The 13,220-nt window shown below is 28.0% G+C and overlaps 2 protein-coding genes across 3 annotated transcripts; one reads left to right on the top strand and one right to left on the bottom strand.

Annotated features, from left to right (window-relative positions):
* Nucleotides 1–196: 196 nt before the first annotated feature.
* On the top strand, nucleotides 197–12,554 carry LOC132930866 (peroxisomal membrane protein PEX14-like). Of its 2 annotated transcripts, none has more exons than XM_060996960.1 (8): nucleotides 197–387; nucleotides 10,796–10,950; nucleotides 11,046–11,102; nucleotides 11,172–11,219; nucleotides 11,290–11,451; nucleotides 11,529–11,669; nucleotides 11,728–11,939; nucleotides 12,013–12,554. In XM_060996960.1, exons 3-8 carry the CDS (start codon nucleotides 11,046–11,048, stop codon nucleotides 12,353–12,355), a joined length of 963 nt encoding a protein of 320 aa, XP_060852943.1. In that variant the 5' UTR covers nucleotides 197–387; nucleotides 10,796–10,950; the 3' UTR covers nucleotides 12,356–12,554. The 2 variants fall into 2 exon arrangements, with proteins under 2 accessions (XP_060852943.1, XP_060852942.1); XM_060996959.1 differs by having other exon boundaries at nucleotides 198–392; nucleotides 10,796–10,948.
* On the bottom strand, nucleotides 5,605–9,264 carry LOC132930867 (testis-specific serine/threonine-protein kinase 3-like). Its single transcript, XM_060996961.1, has 4 exons — nucleotides 8,454–9,264; nucleotides 6,704–6,911; nucleotides 6,079–6,260; nucleotides 5,605–5,846 (listed from the first exon to the last, which is right to left on the bottom strand). Exons 1-4 carry the CDS (start codon nucleotides 9,068–9,070, stop codon nucleotides 5,750–5,752), a joined length of 1,104 nt encoding a protein of 367 aa, XP_060852944.1. The 5' UTR covers nucleotides 9,071–9,264; the 3' UTR covers nucleotides 5,605–5,749.
* Nucleotides 12,555–13,220: the final 666 nt, after the last annotated feature.

The following is a 13,220-nucleotide window of genomic DNA, read 5'->3' as shown; positions in this document are numbered from 1 at the left end:
ATTTTTATTTATAAGTTCTATAATACAAAAAAATGAAACGTATTAGAGCTTGGACACGGCTATATTCTGTTCTGTGGTAATACTGGTAATACTAGTATCCTTAGTCATGACCTTGGATCGAACAATAAAATGTTATCATAGATTTTATGATAACGAGTTATCTGTCACAAGAACCACTATTGATAAATGATAGTACATAAAAATGTGATATTAATATGGTTGTGGAATTATTTGGAATTTCAAGTATTTGTAAACAAAGTTAAAATTTTAATTTTGGAAATAACATAGTATTTATGTACTCAGGTCGTGTATTAATAACTATAATTTCAAGATAGATTAATTTTAAATTTTTTACATCTACGAACCGATTGGCGTCTGACATAAATTGTAAGGTAATTTATAAGGAATTATATTAATTTAAAATTAAACTTTATACCGTTAAAAATTAGTTACTAGCTTATATATTTTGTAATCTTCTTTGAATGTATTCATACTCATTTAATTTGTAGGTGTATAAAAATCATTTTATCAAATGTTTTTTTGTATAAATTAGTACCTACTTTATTGAGGCTGGATTTTTGTTCGGGAATTTACACATTTTTCTATTTTCCTTACATGTCTTATACAGAACAATATACTAAAATACTATTTAATCTAATATACATTTTTTTAGTTTTTTTTTGAGGGGAGAGAGGTCAGACTTTAAGCTTTGTGTGTGCCACTGACTTAAGTATTTTACACTAAGGTTTAATAGAATTTCATAAAATAGTATATGTATAACTATAAAAAGTTATAAGTTTTTATACTTATGATAGGTCATAGCAAAATCATAAACTGTATAGGTATTTTGATTCATGTTTCATGTTTGAAAAGTATATACCTACTTGGTAAGAAATTGTCATTTAATAGCTTTATTCAAATTTTTAAATTTATAATTTATATTTGATCCTTTAATACAAATGTATTAAAAAAAAATTAAATATTTCATACAATAAAAAATTAAACTTTAAAATGATAAACTTACCTATCTTTATTATGTATGCCATGTAATATTACATCAACTTATTATTATTTTTATTGATTATACCAAAAGGCCGTGCCAGCAATAAGTATTTAGTTTAAGTTTCTATGGTGATAACTTTAACATTGTTCAATAAGTTATTTATTCATAAGTATGTAAAATACATAAAATTCACACATTTAAAAATTTAATTTAATTTATTTTTTTCTACTTTTTAAATTTAAAAATATCCATTTTAAATGTTTAATTTATGTGAACACAAATAATGTTCTTTTGGTTTAATCGAGATGGTCGAAATACTCGTAATACTAAACTTCCAAAGGTACCACAAAAGTTCAATAGTAAACAGTTGTCAAATAATCAAAAACATGTAACATTTTCTGAAAATAACAAAACTGTTGCGTATCCAAGATATTCACCATTACCATCAATCAATACTAAGTATCCTTACAGAATGCTGGAAAGACAAAGAACATATGTTGTTTCAAATCCTGTTTTTGTAAAACCTACGAAATCACCTAAACAACAAAAAAAACCAAAGACATTTAGTGATTTTAAAAAGACTTTAAACAAAAGAAATAAAAATAACAAAAATGAAAATGGAATGATATGGATTGATTTATAAATTATAATAAAATTATTGGGATTATTTGTATTGTTAGCTGTATTAAAACTTAGAAGTATGTATTAATTTTTGACATGTCTTCCTGTTTGTTAATATAATTTACCAAACAGATGTTTATTATCTTAGTTTACCTTTTTAATGTTTCAAATGTTAATATAATTTATGGAATTTAAAATTCATATATAAGGCATAGATTTTTCATAATCCATGTTATTGTTCACACATTATTTCTGCTATATGACCATATTCTACAAGACATGATTACATGATACTAATATTTTGTAGGTATTGAAAGAATTCATACAATTTTTTAACAAAAATATTGTTTTATAGATTATTATCAATATCAAAAATTTGATATTTATAATAATTTGCATTTGATTCTAATCTAATCTATTGGCATTTCTGATCTGGTTGATATGTTATTTAAAAATTACTTTCGTGTTCGACATTCATTCATTCATTTCTGCCTGTGGAATTGTCTCTTACTTTGTACTCATCCATAATTATTATTCATTGCATAATGAAAATGGTTTCATTGCTATTTCATGAAATTACAACTGTTTGTGATGGTTAGGTTTATTTTTAAACTGATTATACTTGCATGTATGTTTATTATACATATTATAAACTATATAGTATACATTATACATGCATGTTAAAAATTCTTTATTGCCTCCAGCAATATCTAAATATTAATATTATTTATACAGTACACATAGTTTGTTATAATTTGATCTCTAGAAATGTATCTAAGATATTTTGATTAAAATTATTTATCTATTTAGTTATAAAGTTATGGAATTTAATTTTTTTTTTTAAAGTTAATAATTATTTTGTTTGTATAATTAATTTAATTTTAGTTAAATTTATTATAAATCCCATAGTTAAAAATGTAGATATTTTTTTATTCTAATTTTTATTTAAATAAATACTAATAATACAAATTCTATAATAGTATATACAAACAGCAAAGTATAAATAATATTTTATAATATCTAAATAATTTTAATAATAGAAAATATTATTATTTTTAATATTTTGTATTTACTTAATTAAGGGGCCGCCACACTAACATTTGTTTTCTCTGTCTAGCTTCCACATGATATAGGAATAAAAATATTCCGTTTTTCTAAGATTACGACTCTCTGGTTCAGATTACGGCAAAAGCATCTATAATATATTTTATAAAGAATAGTATTTCTTGTGCATTGACCGGATAGATTTTTAATATTTACATTTTTTATAAATATAAGTATGTTTTAATTTAAAATAATTTCGATTATTTTTAACCATTAATAATTTATTCAAAATTGTAAATACTAAAAATCTATCTGGTCAATGCACAAGAAATACTCTTCTTTATAAAATATATTATAGATGCTTTTGCCCTAAACTGAATCAGAGAGTCGTAATCGTGGAAATACGGAGTATTTTTATTCCTATATCATGTGCGAGATAGACAGAGAAAACAAATGTTAGTGTAGTGGCCCCTTAATCTAAAACATTTAAGTACAAATATTGTAGAAGTTGATTATATTATTATAATATGTTTTAAAGCAGTGTTTTTCAACCTTTGCGTTATGGTAACATACCATAAAATATTTCATACTTTGCGACAGAATAAAAAAATAAGAATACTGGGTAATATTTAATTTGAATTCATAATGTAAGATTAAAAATAACAAAAAATAAATATAACATTAAAAATAACAATAAATGTCTTTATCAGACAACTTATTTTTAATCATCAAAGAAATTTTCTCAAATGCCCATTGATTTTTGTATACCAAGTCAAAAATGTTTGTACATTTTGTGTAATTTAATATACTTCTTGGCTCATTTGGACTTATCAGGAAACACACTGGTTGATAAATGCTGTTTTAAAATATTAAACTTAATTTCTGTATCCAGTTCGATTTTTTAAATAAGTGAACATATTTGAACATAATAATAAAAATAAACATATTATTAATTAATAAAATAAAATATTATTATGTAAAGATAGTAATTATTTAATTTGTTTTAATTACCTGTGTAAAAATAAAGTTTTGCATGTCATTGAACTTGTTACAAGATAAAATACTAATATTAATTTTGGGTTTTTAAATATGTATATGATGTGGGAAATGTACAATACATCTGTACATTACTCGGGCAATTTAAATCACAAATACAATAAACAAATAATTTTTTTTGTGTAATATTTTATAATGTTTTATTACTAGTTCCTAATAATTATATAATACTGATGAAAAAAAAGTTAATTATTATATAATTTATTATAATTTTATAATATATTGAATATTTTTTAAATAATGGTTGTTTATTTTGTTAAATTGTATTAAATTATTACTATTTATAATAATGATGAACTAATAAGTATATATATATATATATGTATTGATTAATGATAAATGCACTTGTATGCAGCTGCAAAATAAATAAATGAACATTTATAAGAAATCAGAAGACTGTAATTCTAAGTGCTTTTATACTATTCTAGCAAATCATTTATAAATAAATAGATAATGATGAAAATTTAAATAATTTAAATATAATAATGAATAATAACTCATTTATTTTTATTTTAGATGGTGTTTTGTCATCAATATTAAGTATATAATTATAGTTGTTTTAAAGTATTCAAAAGATAATAATAAAATTATAATTAATAGGGTTCAGGACTTGTACTTAAAATAAAATATTATCGAAATATACTTAAAAATTAGTTAGGTACATAATAAAAATTAAAAAAAAAACAAATTGATCATAATTTATAATAATTAATAAAAAAAAAATTGTCACATATACTAAACTAAGAAATAACGTAAACACATGATATATGCGATCAGTTAACCATGACGAACAAACACGTACTACTTTTCATTTCGTCGTACAATTTAGTCAATTTAGAATCTAGATGTTAGGTTTTACCACAAGTTATCATAAAACAAATTTATAATTCACCTATAGAATAATCTTCGATCACTACAAAAAAACATGCAAATGCAAGAAGTCCCGAACCCTAATAATGATAGATACATTATTGATTAAGTAATTTTATTGTATTTACAATTCACATTACTTGTAAGTGTAACATATATAATATATTGATCAAATTTATTTAAAAACGATTAAATTTACAATTATTTTTAGTAATGTCAAAATGATATCATCCTTATACATATAAAAGATGAACAAACGTTTCTTGTGTTCCAATTTTGTGACAACTTTTTCCATTTTTTTTTCACAGATATGTTCCAAATACTCTCCTGAGTATCACCACGTCGCCCGATTTTTTATTATTATTTATCTGATGGGAGGTAGAGGGGGTTTGTATTTAAAAATTACGGGTTTTTAGCGTGTTATTTAAATAATTTAACGATTTTTTTTTTCATAAGGGTGTACCTACCAAATGAGCCTACGAGTAAATCACTTTTAATTTATTTTTAATTTCATTTTACTTGTAATTTTAGTTATAAATATCATAAATTAAGTTAAATTATAAAAAATATTATATATTATGTGGCTAGGCTTTAAAATGTTTAATTATAATAAAATACCAATTTATATACAAATCTATTATTTAACACACGAGCAAAGCCGGGTTATTCAGCTAGTATTATATATTATGATTTATTAATTATTCTATTCGAATCAAATTTATATTAAAGTTGAAATGATATTAATTAATCAAATTGTTTATAATTGAAATGCATTAAGTATTATTTATTTATTATCTTTTTTTGATCTAAAAATAATTCAAAGCTTAAATTGTTTTACTCTAGTACAGATAATAGGCAGAACTGGCTTAAAAATTTAAGTTTATTATAAAAAATGTACTTTATGAAACCTATACATTAAATATTGTAATAGGACATCCAAGACATTTGATAATATAGGATATGTGTAAATATATATATATATATATATATATTTATACTTGTTGTTTGATTTTGAATATTTAATTTTAAAGAATTTGGTTTTCACTGTAAAATTTAATTAAGTACTTCTTTAGTTCTATCCTTTTATAGTTCTTTTTCAATGCATCTATGGTTTATCATTGATATCGCGTAGAATTTATGAATTTTCTTAATCATTTAATGAGTATGATATGGGTTTTGTTGTTTAACCCATGGATGATGTTTTACTTGAATCATAGTTGCTCTTTTATTAACGTCTGGTTCTAAAATAATCCTGTAATAAAAAAAATTTATTGGATATACGATTATTAATGTTACTACATTTTAAAGATAATGTTGTGAATAATGTTATACGCCGTATACGCCGTATATATGTAATATACGGTATAATAATAATTAAAAAAAAAAAAAAAATAAAAATGTCATCGTGTCTCCCTTTTACACGGTTTTGAAACTTGCCAACCACAAGTATATTTTGGAACAAAAAATAACAACATAATATTTACGAGATAAGTTTCAATGCTTCTCGAGACACGGGTTTCTTAGGTCTGGAGAACTTTTTGGCAATCTGATTAGCCACGATCTGCTGTCGGTTAGAGTGTGGGAAAGGCATGGCGTCTGATAGCATCACGTAAAGTACAACTCCCAATGCCCACATATCATAGGAAATCGGGTCGTACGGTATGCCCTTAAAATCAAAGAAAAAAATTGAACTTAGTGACTGTGGTCTGCGGGGTGTATGTTTTGTGATAATAATTTTAATGTTATCACGTCTAGTTCATAATGTGCACTTTACGAATTACAGGTACTAGTTTAGCGTAATTGCTCAAGGTAGTTGGTATTTTTTTTTTTACGTATACTTACCTTTTTTATAATTAAATTAATTTTTTTATTGTATATACCTAGTCCTATCTTATAAGTTACTAAAAAAATATTATGGTTATAAATATATACATAAAATATCTCATGAAATATCTGGCCTAATAATGTCAAGTGGTCAATAACTGACCAATTGTCATCATTGAGGTTATACCATCATTGTCCCGGAAAAAATTTGTGTGCAAAATCAAAATTTTTCTGATTTTTCAGTATTCAAAATAAAATCTTCTCGGAGGTATATATTATACAAACTTGTAGCACTTCGGGTGCAGCATATGACGAACTGCCGCAGTACGTCTGGCTCATCAGGCGTCGCCCTCGCTCGTCCGCGCACAACCGGGCAAACCCAAAATCGGTCAATTTGACGGTCCGCATACTCTCCAACAACACGTTTTCGCATTTTATGTCCCGGTGCGATATGTTTTTCCGGTGTAGATAATCCACGGCCTCGCATATCTGCCTGCGGTGGCCATGGCATGCACGATCGTGAAAAAAATCGAGAGCACACAACATAATAATGTATCTTTATCAGTGGCGTATATAACAGGGGTACCTTGGCCATCGCTCGTGTGAAATTTCAGTTTCAATCGAACATATGTCATAGTGTATGTATAACAGATCATAATTTTAATCCCTCGGCCTCAACTCTCCTTGCGCAATACGACCGTTGTTGTTTTTTATTCGATTCCGTTATAATTTTTTTTTTTTAGGTTAGAATGAATACTATTGTAATTTAGATAAGCGAAGAACGACTAAACTTTTAGTTAGAATTTATATCGTATAATATTTTCATTTGTATTGATGGCATGAACCGTAATGATGTCGTCTACCTTGGTCTATATAATCACTAGTCAGTGCGTTGGAAGTAATAACTATGATTAATGAATGTTTAAAGTTAGTACAGATTACATTTAAAAATGTAAATTTTACTTTGTGGAAAAAACTAGTTAAGTATTAAAATTATAATTATATGAAATATATTTTGAATTATTATTTTGTTATTGTAGCGTTACATCATCTTGGGAAATATCCTTGTGAAATATGAGTATATTGTACTTTAAGAGAATCGTAAAGATACGATTACCCTGCCGCATTTGGACGCGGCGTCTTATATAGTATCAACTACCGATCCCCGGATATACCTATAATATTAGTCATGATGCAGTACTGTTGCTCTGTTTGGTGCAGCAGGGAAATCGGATACCTTAAGCCCGTTATATTATATTGACCCATTAAGTATTAACAAATTCGATAAATGTGTGAATTTTAAAACATAGATAATGTATTAATATAGTCTTTATAATATTTTATAATTAGTTAATCGTAGTTTTTTTTTACTCAACACTGCCGCCTATATTTACTTATACGTTTGAAAGTGCTGGGCGATTCTTATTACTACAACGCGTGCAAAGTACTTATTAATTCGAAAAGCACTGGTTACATTTTTCTTGTAAGGTATACATATGCAATTCTATAACGTTTTGATATTGGTGTTATTGTCTTCGTACTAATTTAAACCTATATGTTTATTCGACAAACTCTTGTAAAATTAAATTTTACCGAAAATCTAAAAACTTAATATACCGCTCAAAACAACAAAAACAACAAGCGAATCTATCTATATCCATCTACGATGAGATGGTTTTAAAGTGTATTGATTGGAGTTAGTTAACGGGGTAATTAAGCAAGCAACATATAGGCCTCAAAGTATGTGATTCATTGCAATACACTCGCCACTCGGTTTGTAAAAACTCAAAAGTGCTATTATTAAAAGATACGTTTAAAAAAAAAATGTGAACAGTTTCGTCCAGTATTCGCGATACTTATAAGTCAAAAGTCGGTATTACCACTCGATGCATCGAGCGCGGTCGTATATTGCGCGTGTACACGGAAAAACAACAGCGGGCGCGCGGGCCGTCGGATAAATAAAAATAAAATAAATAATCGAAGTATGTCGGAAAAAGCAAACGAGCGGGCCAACGTTCTCGGCAACGGCACTGACCTGAAAAACGTGTGCGCCTGCCACTGCGGTATGGTCTTGACGTGCTGCAAGTGGCTGAGCAGGTCACCGATCTCGCAGTAGTCCATGAACACGTGGACGGTGTTGGGCGTCACGTATATCCGGTGCGTTTTTATCACGTTCGGGTGCCGGACCGTGCGCAGGACGTCCAGTTCTCGGGGCAAGAACTTCCGCACGTACGACGATGTGCCGCCGTCGCGCCGCTTGTTGATCACCTTGCACGCCACCCGGGTCGTGGACGACGTGGTCGCGGTCACCGGCACCGTCTTGAACGCTATCCGCACCTTGCTGTACGACCCGTGGCCGACGGTCGAGCCCAACCGGTAACCGTCCGCGGTCAGCGCCGCCGTCAGCGCGTTCTCGTCGTCGAGGTGCACGATTCGCGGCCGGTGTTTCGGCGGCAACAACGGCTGCGGCAGTGGTTGAAAGGCAACGGGATTAGGCGACACCTCTGCGACGGAGGCAGTGGGACGTCGGCTGCACTGTTGCTGGATACATCGCTGTTGCTGCTCCAGGAGACGCTGGTGCTGGTGGCGGTGCTGGTGTTGCTGGTGGTTGTGGTGCTGTTGCTGGTGCAGATACTGGTGGTGACCGTTCATGGAATTTCCGCGGCGGTATCCGCGGTATCCGCCTAAATGTCTATTGTACTTGCCTTTGTTATCGCCTTATCGGTATATTCAGCAGACGTTATTATCGTGTACCCTGCGGATTTATCTCCTTCGATTTTGTCGCGTTTGCGATTTTCTGTTAAAATAATATGACGTGACGGACGTAATGTTATTATATACGTCAATTTTTAGTTTTGTTTTCAATTTTTCAATGTCTAAAAATATTTTCACCGATCATACTAAAAAATTGAAAAACACGCGGACGACAATTGTAAAATCTTTTTTGTGTTTGGAAAAACGAGTCGGCGTTGCCATAACTTTTACGTTACAGTATTAATGTTTGTGTTTATACAGTATATATATTATACACTACGTTTATCTTTTATAATATCGTGTTTTCTGTAGATATTACGTACCCAAAGGAGGATTAAGACCTTTATGGTCATAAATACTATGTTCACATTATAAAGTCATAAAGGAACACCTCGCACCGTTTATAATATTTATATGTGGATTTTGTGTTAGTGTCATTTGATTTTTTTTTTTTAGTGTGGTAAAAAAGATGGCATAATTTTTTGTTTTTCCACACAGATTTGAAACAACCGATGTAAAATAATAAAATAATTTATGTATCCAGTCTATTTTTTCCCACCACTCCCTAAGGTTAGGTTAGGTAACTTAACCTTTCAATTAAATAAATAAATCAAAAAATAATTATTAATCCAAATAAATATACATTTTTATTTTGAAAGTAGGCTGATTCTTCTTCCGTTTCCTAGAAAAAATGTTTGCCAGATCGTTTTAATTAGTCTGTATACAATTATAAATCTATTGGCTTAATCACTGTGAGTAAAAACTTGCTGTGGTATTATAATATCTTTAATGCATTATATTGTGTACCTATATAGTACACCTACTATATTTCTTTCGATGTTTTTGTTGTACATTTTTTCTACTCTCGAAAAATAAGCAACTATTACTCACTGAAAAGTGATATGTCGAGGTTTAGGTACTCGTAAGTAAAGGTAGATCCGAATTTTAGTGTACTTGTTTATCAATGCCTCTGATCCAAACTTTTTCCAAGTTTAGCTAATGTAGAGGAATCATTTTTAAATTTTTATATTCTCACAATAACACTGTTCTTTGGGCCCTTCCATTTATTTGAAAACGTTAATGAAATCGTCGTAATTATGCACACTGATTTTTTTCTAGTGCGGTAATAAATGTTGTAACACAAACGGTAATAAAATAATTATTATTTATTGCCTATATTGGTAATATTATTGATTTGTACAGCAATGCTATCAATACTGTCGGTTAAAAGAAAAAAAAATTAATATATTAAAGAAAATTTATGTTAAAATAACTGTATTGTATGTTTTTCAGTTTTTGTATATAAGAAAATAATATGTGAAATAAGGTTCTCCTTCTTTTTCGATGACAAGTGCATGACGCATGTGTAGTGGTATCCATTGCTCTTGTGTAAATCTTAGCCTGTTTATGATGGTGTAATAGGTACTTAGTATACCTACGTCATGATAGTAATTTATCGTTAAAACTTTTGAGTAATAATTATTAGTCACTGAGGGGTGAGCAGCGAGTCCACCGGAGTATATTTTGCGAACTTCGTTGTCAAACACAAAGCGTTTTAATTTGATTACGAATTTTTGGCTTGATGTGTACTTACAAGAGACTCATGCATTTTATTTGTTTCAGGGTTTTCTGGGAACTAATTTTACAAAGTAACCATCTAGAAGTTCATTGCGTGTTGGACCGTGCTACACGATGTCGCGCAACGATGATAAAGTCAACAGTGACGATAATTCAGTTGCTGTTAATGCAGTTTCAAACTCCGGCAACGACAGCACGGTGTGTGTATATGTATATTATTATTATACATGCATATTTTTGTATTCATTTAAATTGTGTTATTTGATATTTACTTTATACATTTATTATAATATAGATGAATAAACCAAACACAAAAACAGCTAATACAGCGAAAAGTACTTTTAACAATTGGGTAAGGTGTATATGATTTTTTATACCAAAGTTGTAATGCGCTTGACTGTTCTTTTATTATTTTATCCAGGCGAATAATTCAAAAATGAACGAATCTTGTGAAATCCGAAAAAATATGGTAAGAGGCTATAGCTCATCAATAATTTTCAAAGTTATTTATAATAAATATATTATATATTGCTATATAGGTATCAAAAGCAACAGAATTTTTGATAGATGAAACAGTACAAAAAATGCCAGTTGATAAAAAAGTCAACTTCTTACGTAAAAAAGGATTAACTGACTATGAGATACAAACATCAATTCAGAGAGCAGCAGTGATCTATAATGATAATCAAAATAAACAAAACGTAAGAATTTCTGTAAACCATAATTAATAACATGCATAATTTTATTAACTTAAAATAAATTATTTTTGTATACCTAGTTACCACCTGTTCATTATAATTCATCAAATGCTTCCGGTGTTATACAAACATCATTTGAATCACAAAGCTGGTATAGTCGTCTTTTTGGACCAATAGCTTTTGCTGCTGCTGTTGTATATGTTGGCTATAAGTTGTATAAAGTATGTCTAAGTCATACAAATATTTTAAACCCTATTATCAAATATTTTGTTGTTATAGAAATATATAGAAAGCTGGCTTTTTGGGGCTCAAAAATCTCCATTGGAAAAACGTTTTGAAGCCTTAGAGTTGTCGATGCAAAGGTGCATAATAATGTTAGAAGAAAAAAACAATTCATACAAATTATCAAATGAATGTTTTGAACAGCAAAATGAATACAATAATAAAGTTCGTGCTGAACTTAAGTCTATTAAAAGTTTACTTCTTAATAGGTATTTATTGAAATATTGTTAATTTATTTTGATATGTATATATATAATTAATTTAATTAATTTTATGGTTTAGATTTCAATTTCCTCCTGCTCCCGCATCGTCCAGTATACCAGAATGGCAGCTATTAAAAAATACCAAACCAAAAGTAGAAGAAAAAAACAAAACCAATAGCAGTGACTTACTAAATTCATTACAAACAAGTGAAAAGAATATACTAAATGAGACTCAAAACAGTCTTGTAGTTGGTGCTCAATCAAATGGTCTACCAATAGGTAGTGATAACAATAAAGATTGCATGACAATTAACTCTATGTCTAACGATACATCACTACCAACAAGTCCTAACCCAAGTAGAGATGTGGATAATAAAAATGATAGTAAACACATTGAGAATAATGAAGGTATACATCATTAACGAGAAATATATGAATGTGAAAAATATATTTTTTAACTAATTTTCAACCTTTGAGTATGAACATCATTATAAATCAGATAATTAAAAAATATTTTTAAGTTCAACTTTTTTTTTTTTTTTATTGGGTTTTGTTATTGGTTTATCACTTGCTTATGTGCTTATGTGTATTTAAGATCTAAATAAAAATGGGTTTTTTTTTTATATTTTTTTTGTGATTGAAATTCTGAATTTAGTTTGTTATTCTTTATATTTTTATAATTTATAAAATCAATTGATTGATTTTATTTTCTATTAAATGATTGAATAATCAATATGGTAAAAATAACACATATTAAAGATATTATTTTAAAATTCGCCAATTTTTTAAAAATATTTTTTATTACCTATTAAAATATTAAAATTTAAAATACTCGAAAGTAGAAAACTGACAGAATGGGTACAATACGTAAAATAGTAAAACTATATACGTATAAACACCTTTTTAAATTCAAATGAAATATTAAAAGTATAATATGTTTTGCTATAATGAGTAAATAGTAATTTACTTTTCTGAAATTATATTTATTTAATATTTTAATTTCATTGAAATATTTGTTGAAACTTCAAATTATTACTATTCATTGTTTAATGTGAACTTTATTTTTCATTGTTCCATTAATCAATATAAAATATTGAATTCAAATTAGATCTCAACACAAAAACTTAAAATTGTTATATTAAGAAAACATTTTTTAGTCCGATTGATTTTTTTTTTAAATATAATTAAAAAATAACTTGAAAACATAGATATAATCATAAAAATGTAAGTACTATAAAATGTTGTTTGTTACATAATCTTTAATTGAATAACATCTTAACTCACAAA

Source organism: Rhopalosiphum padi, chromosome 4 (genome assembly GCF_020882245.1).
Source record: "Rhopalosiphum padi isolate XX-2018 chromosome 4, ASM2088224v1, whole genome shotgun sequence".
Taxonomy (NCBI): Eukaryota; Metazoa; Arthropoda; class Insecta; order Hemiptera; family Aphididae; genus Rhopalosiphum; species Rhopalosiphum padi.
This window is presented reverse-complemented; position numbering and strand designations above follow the sequence as displayed.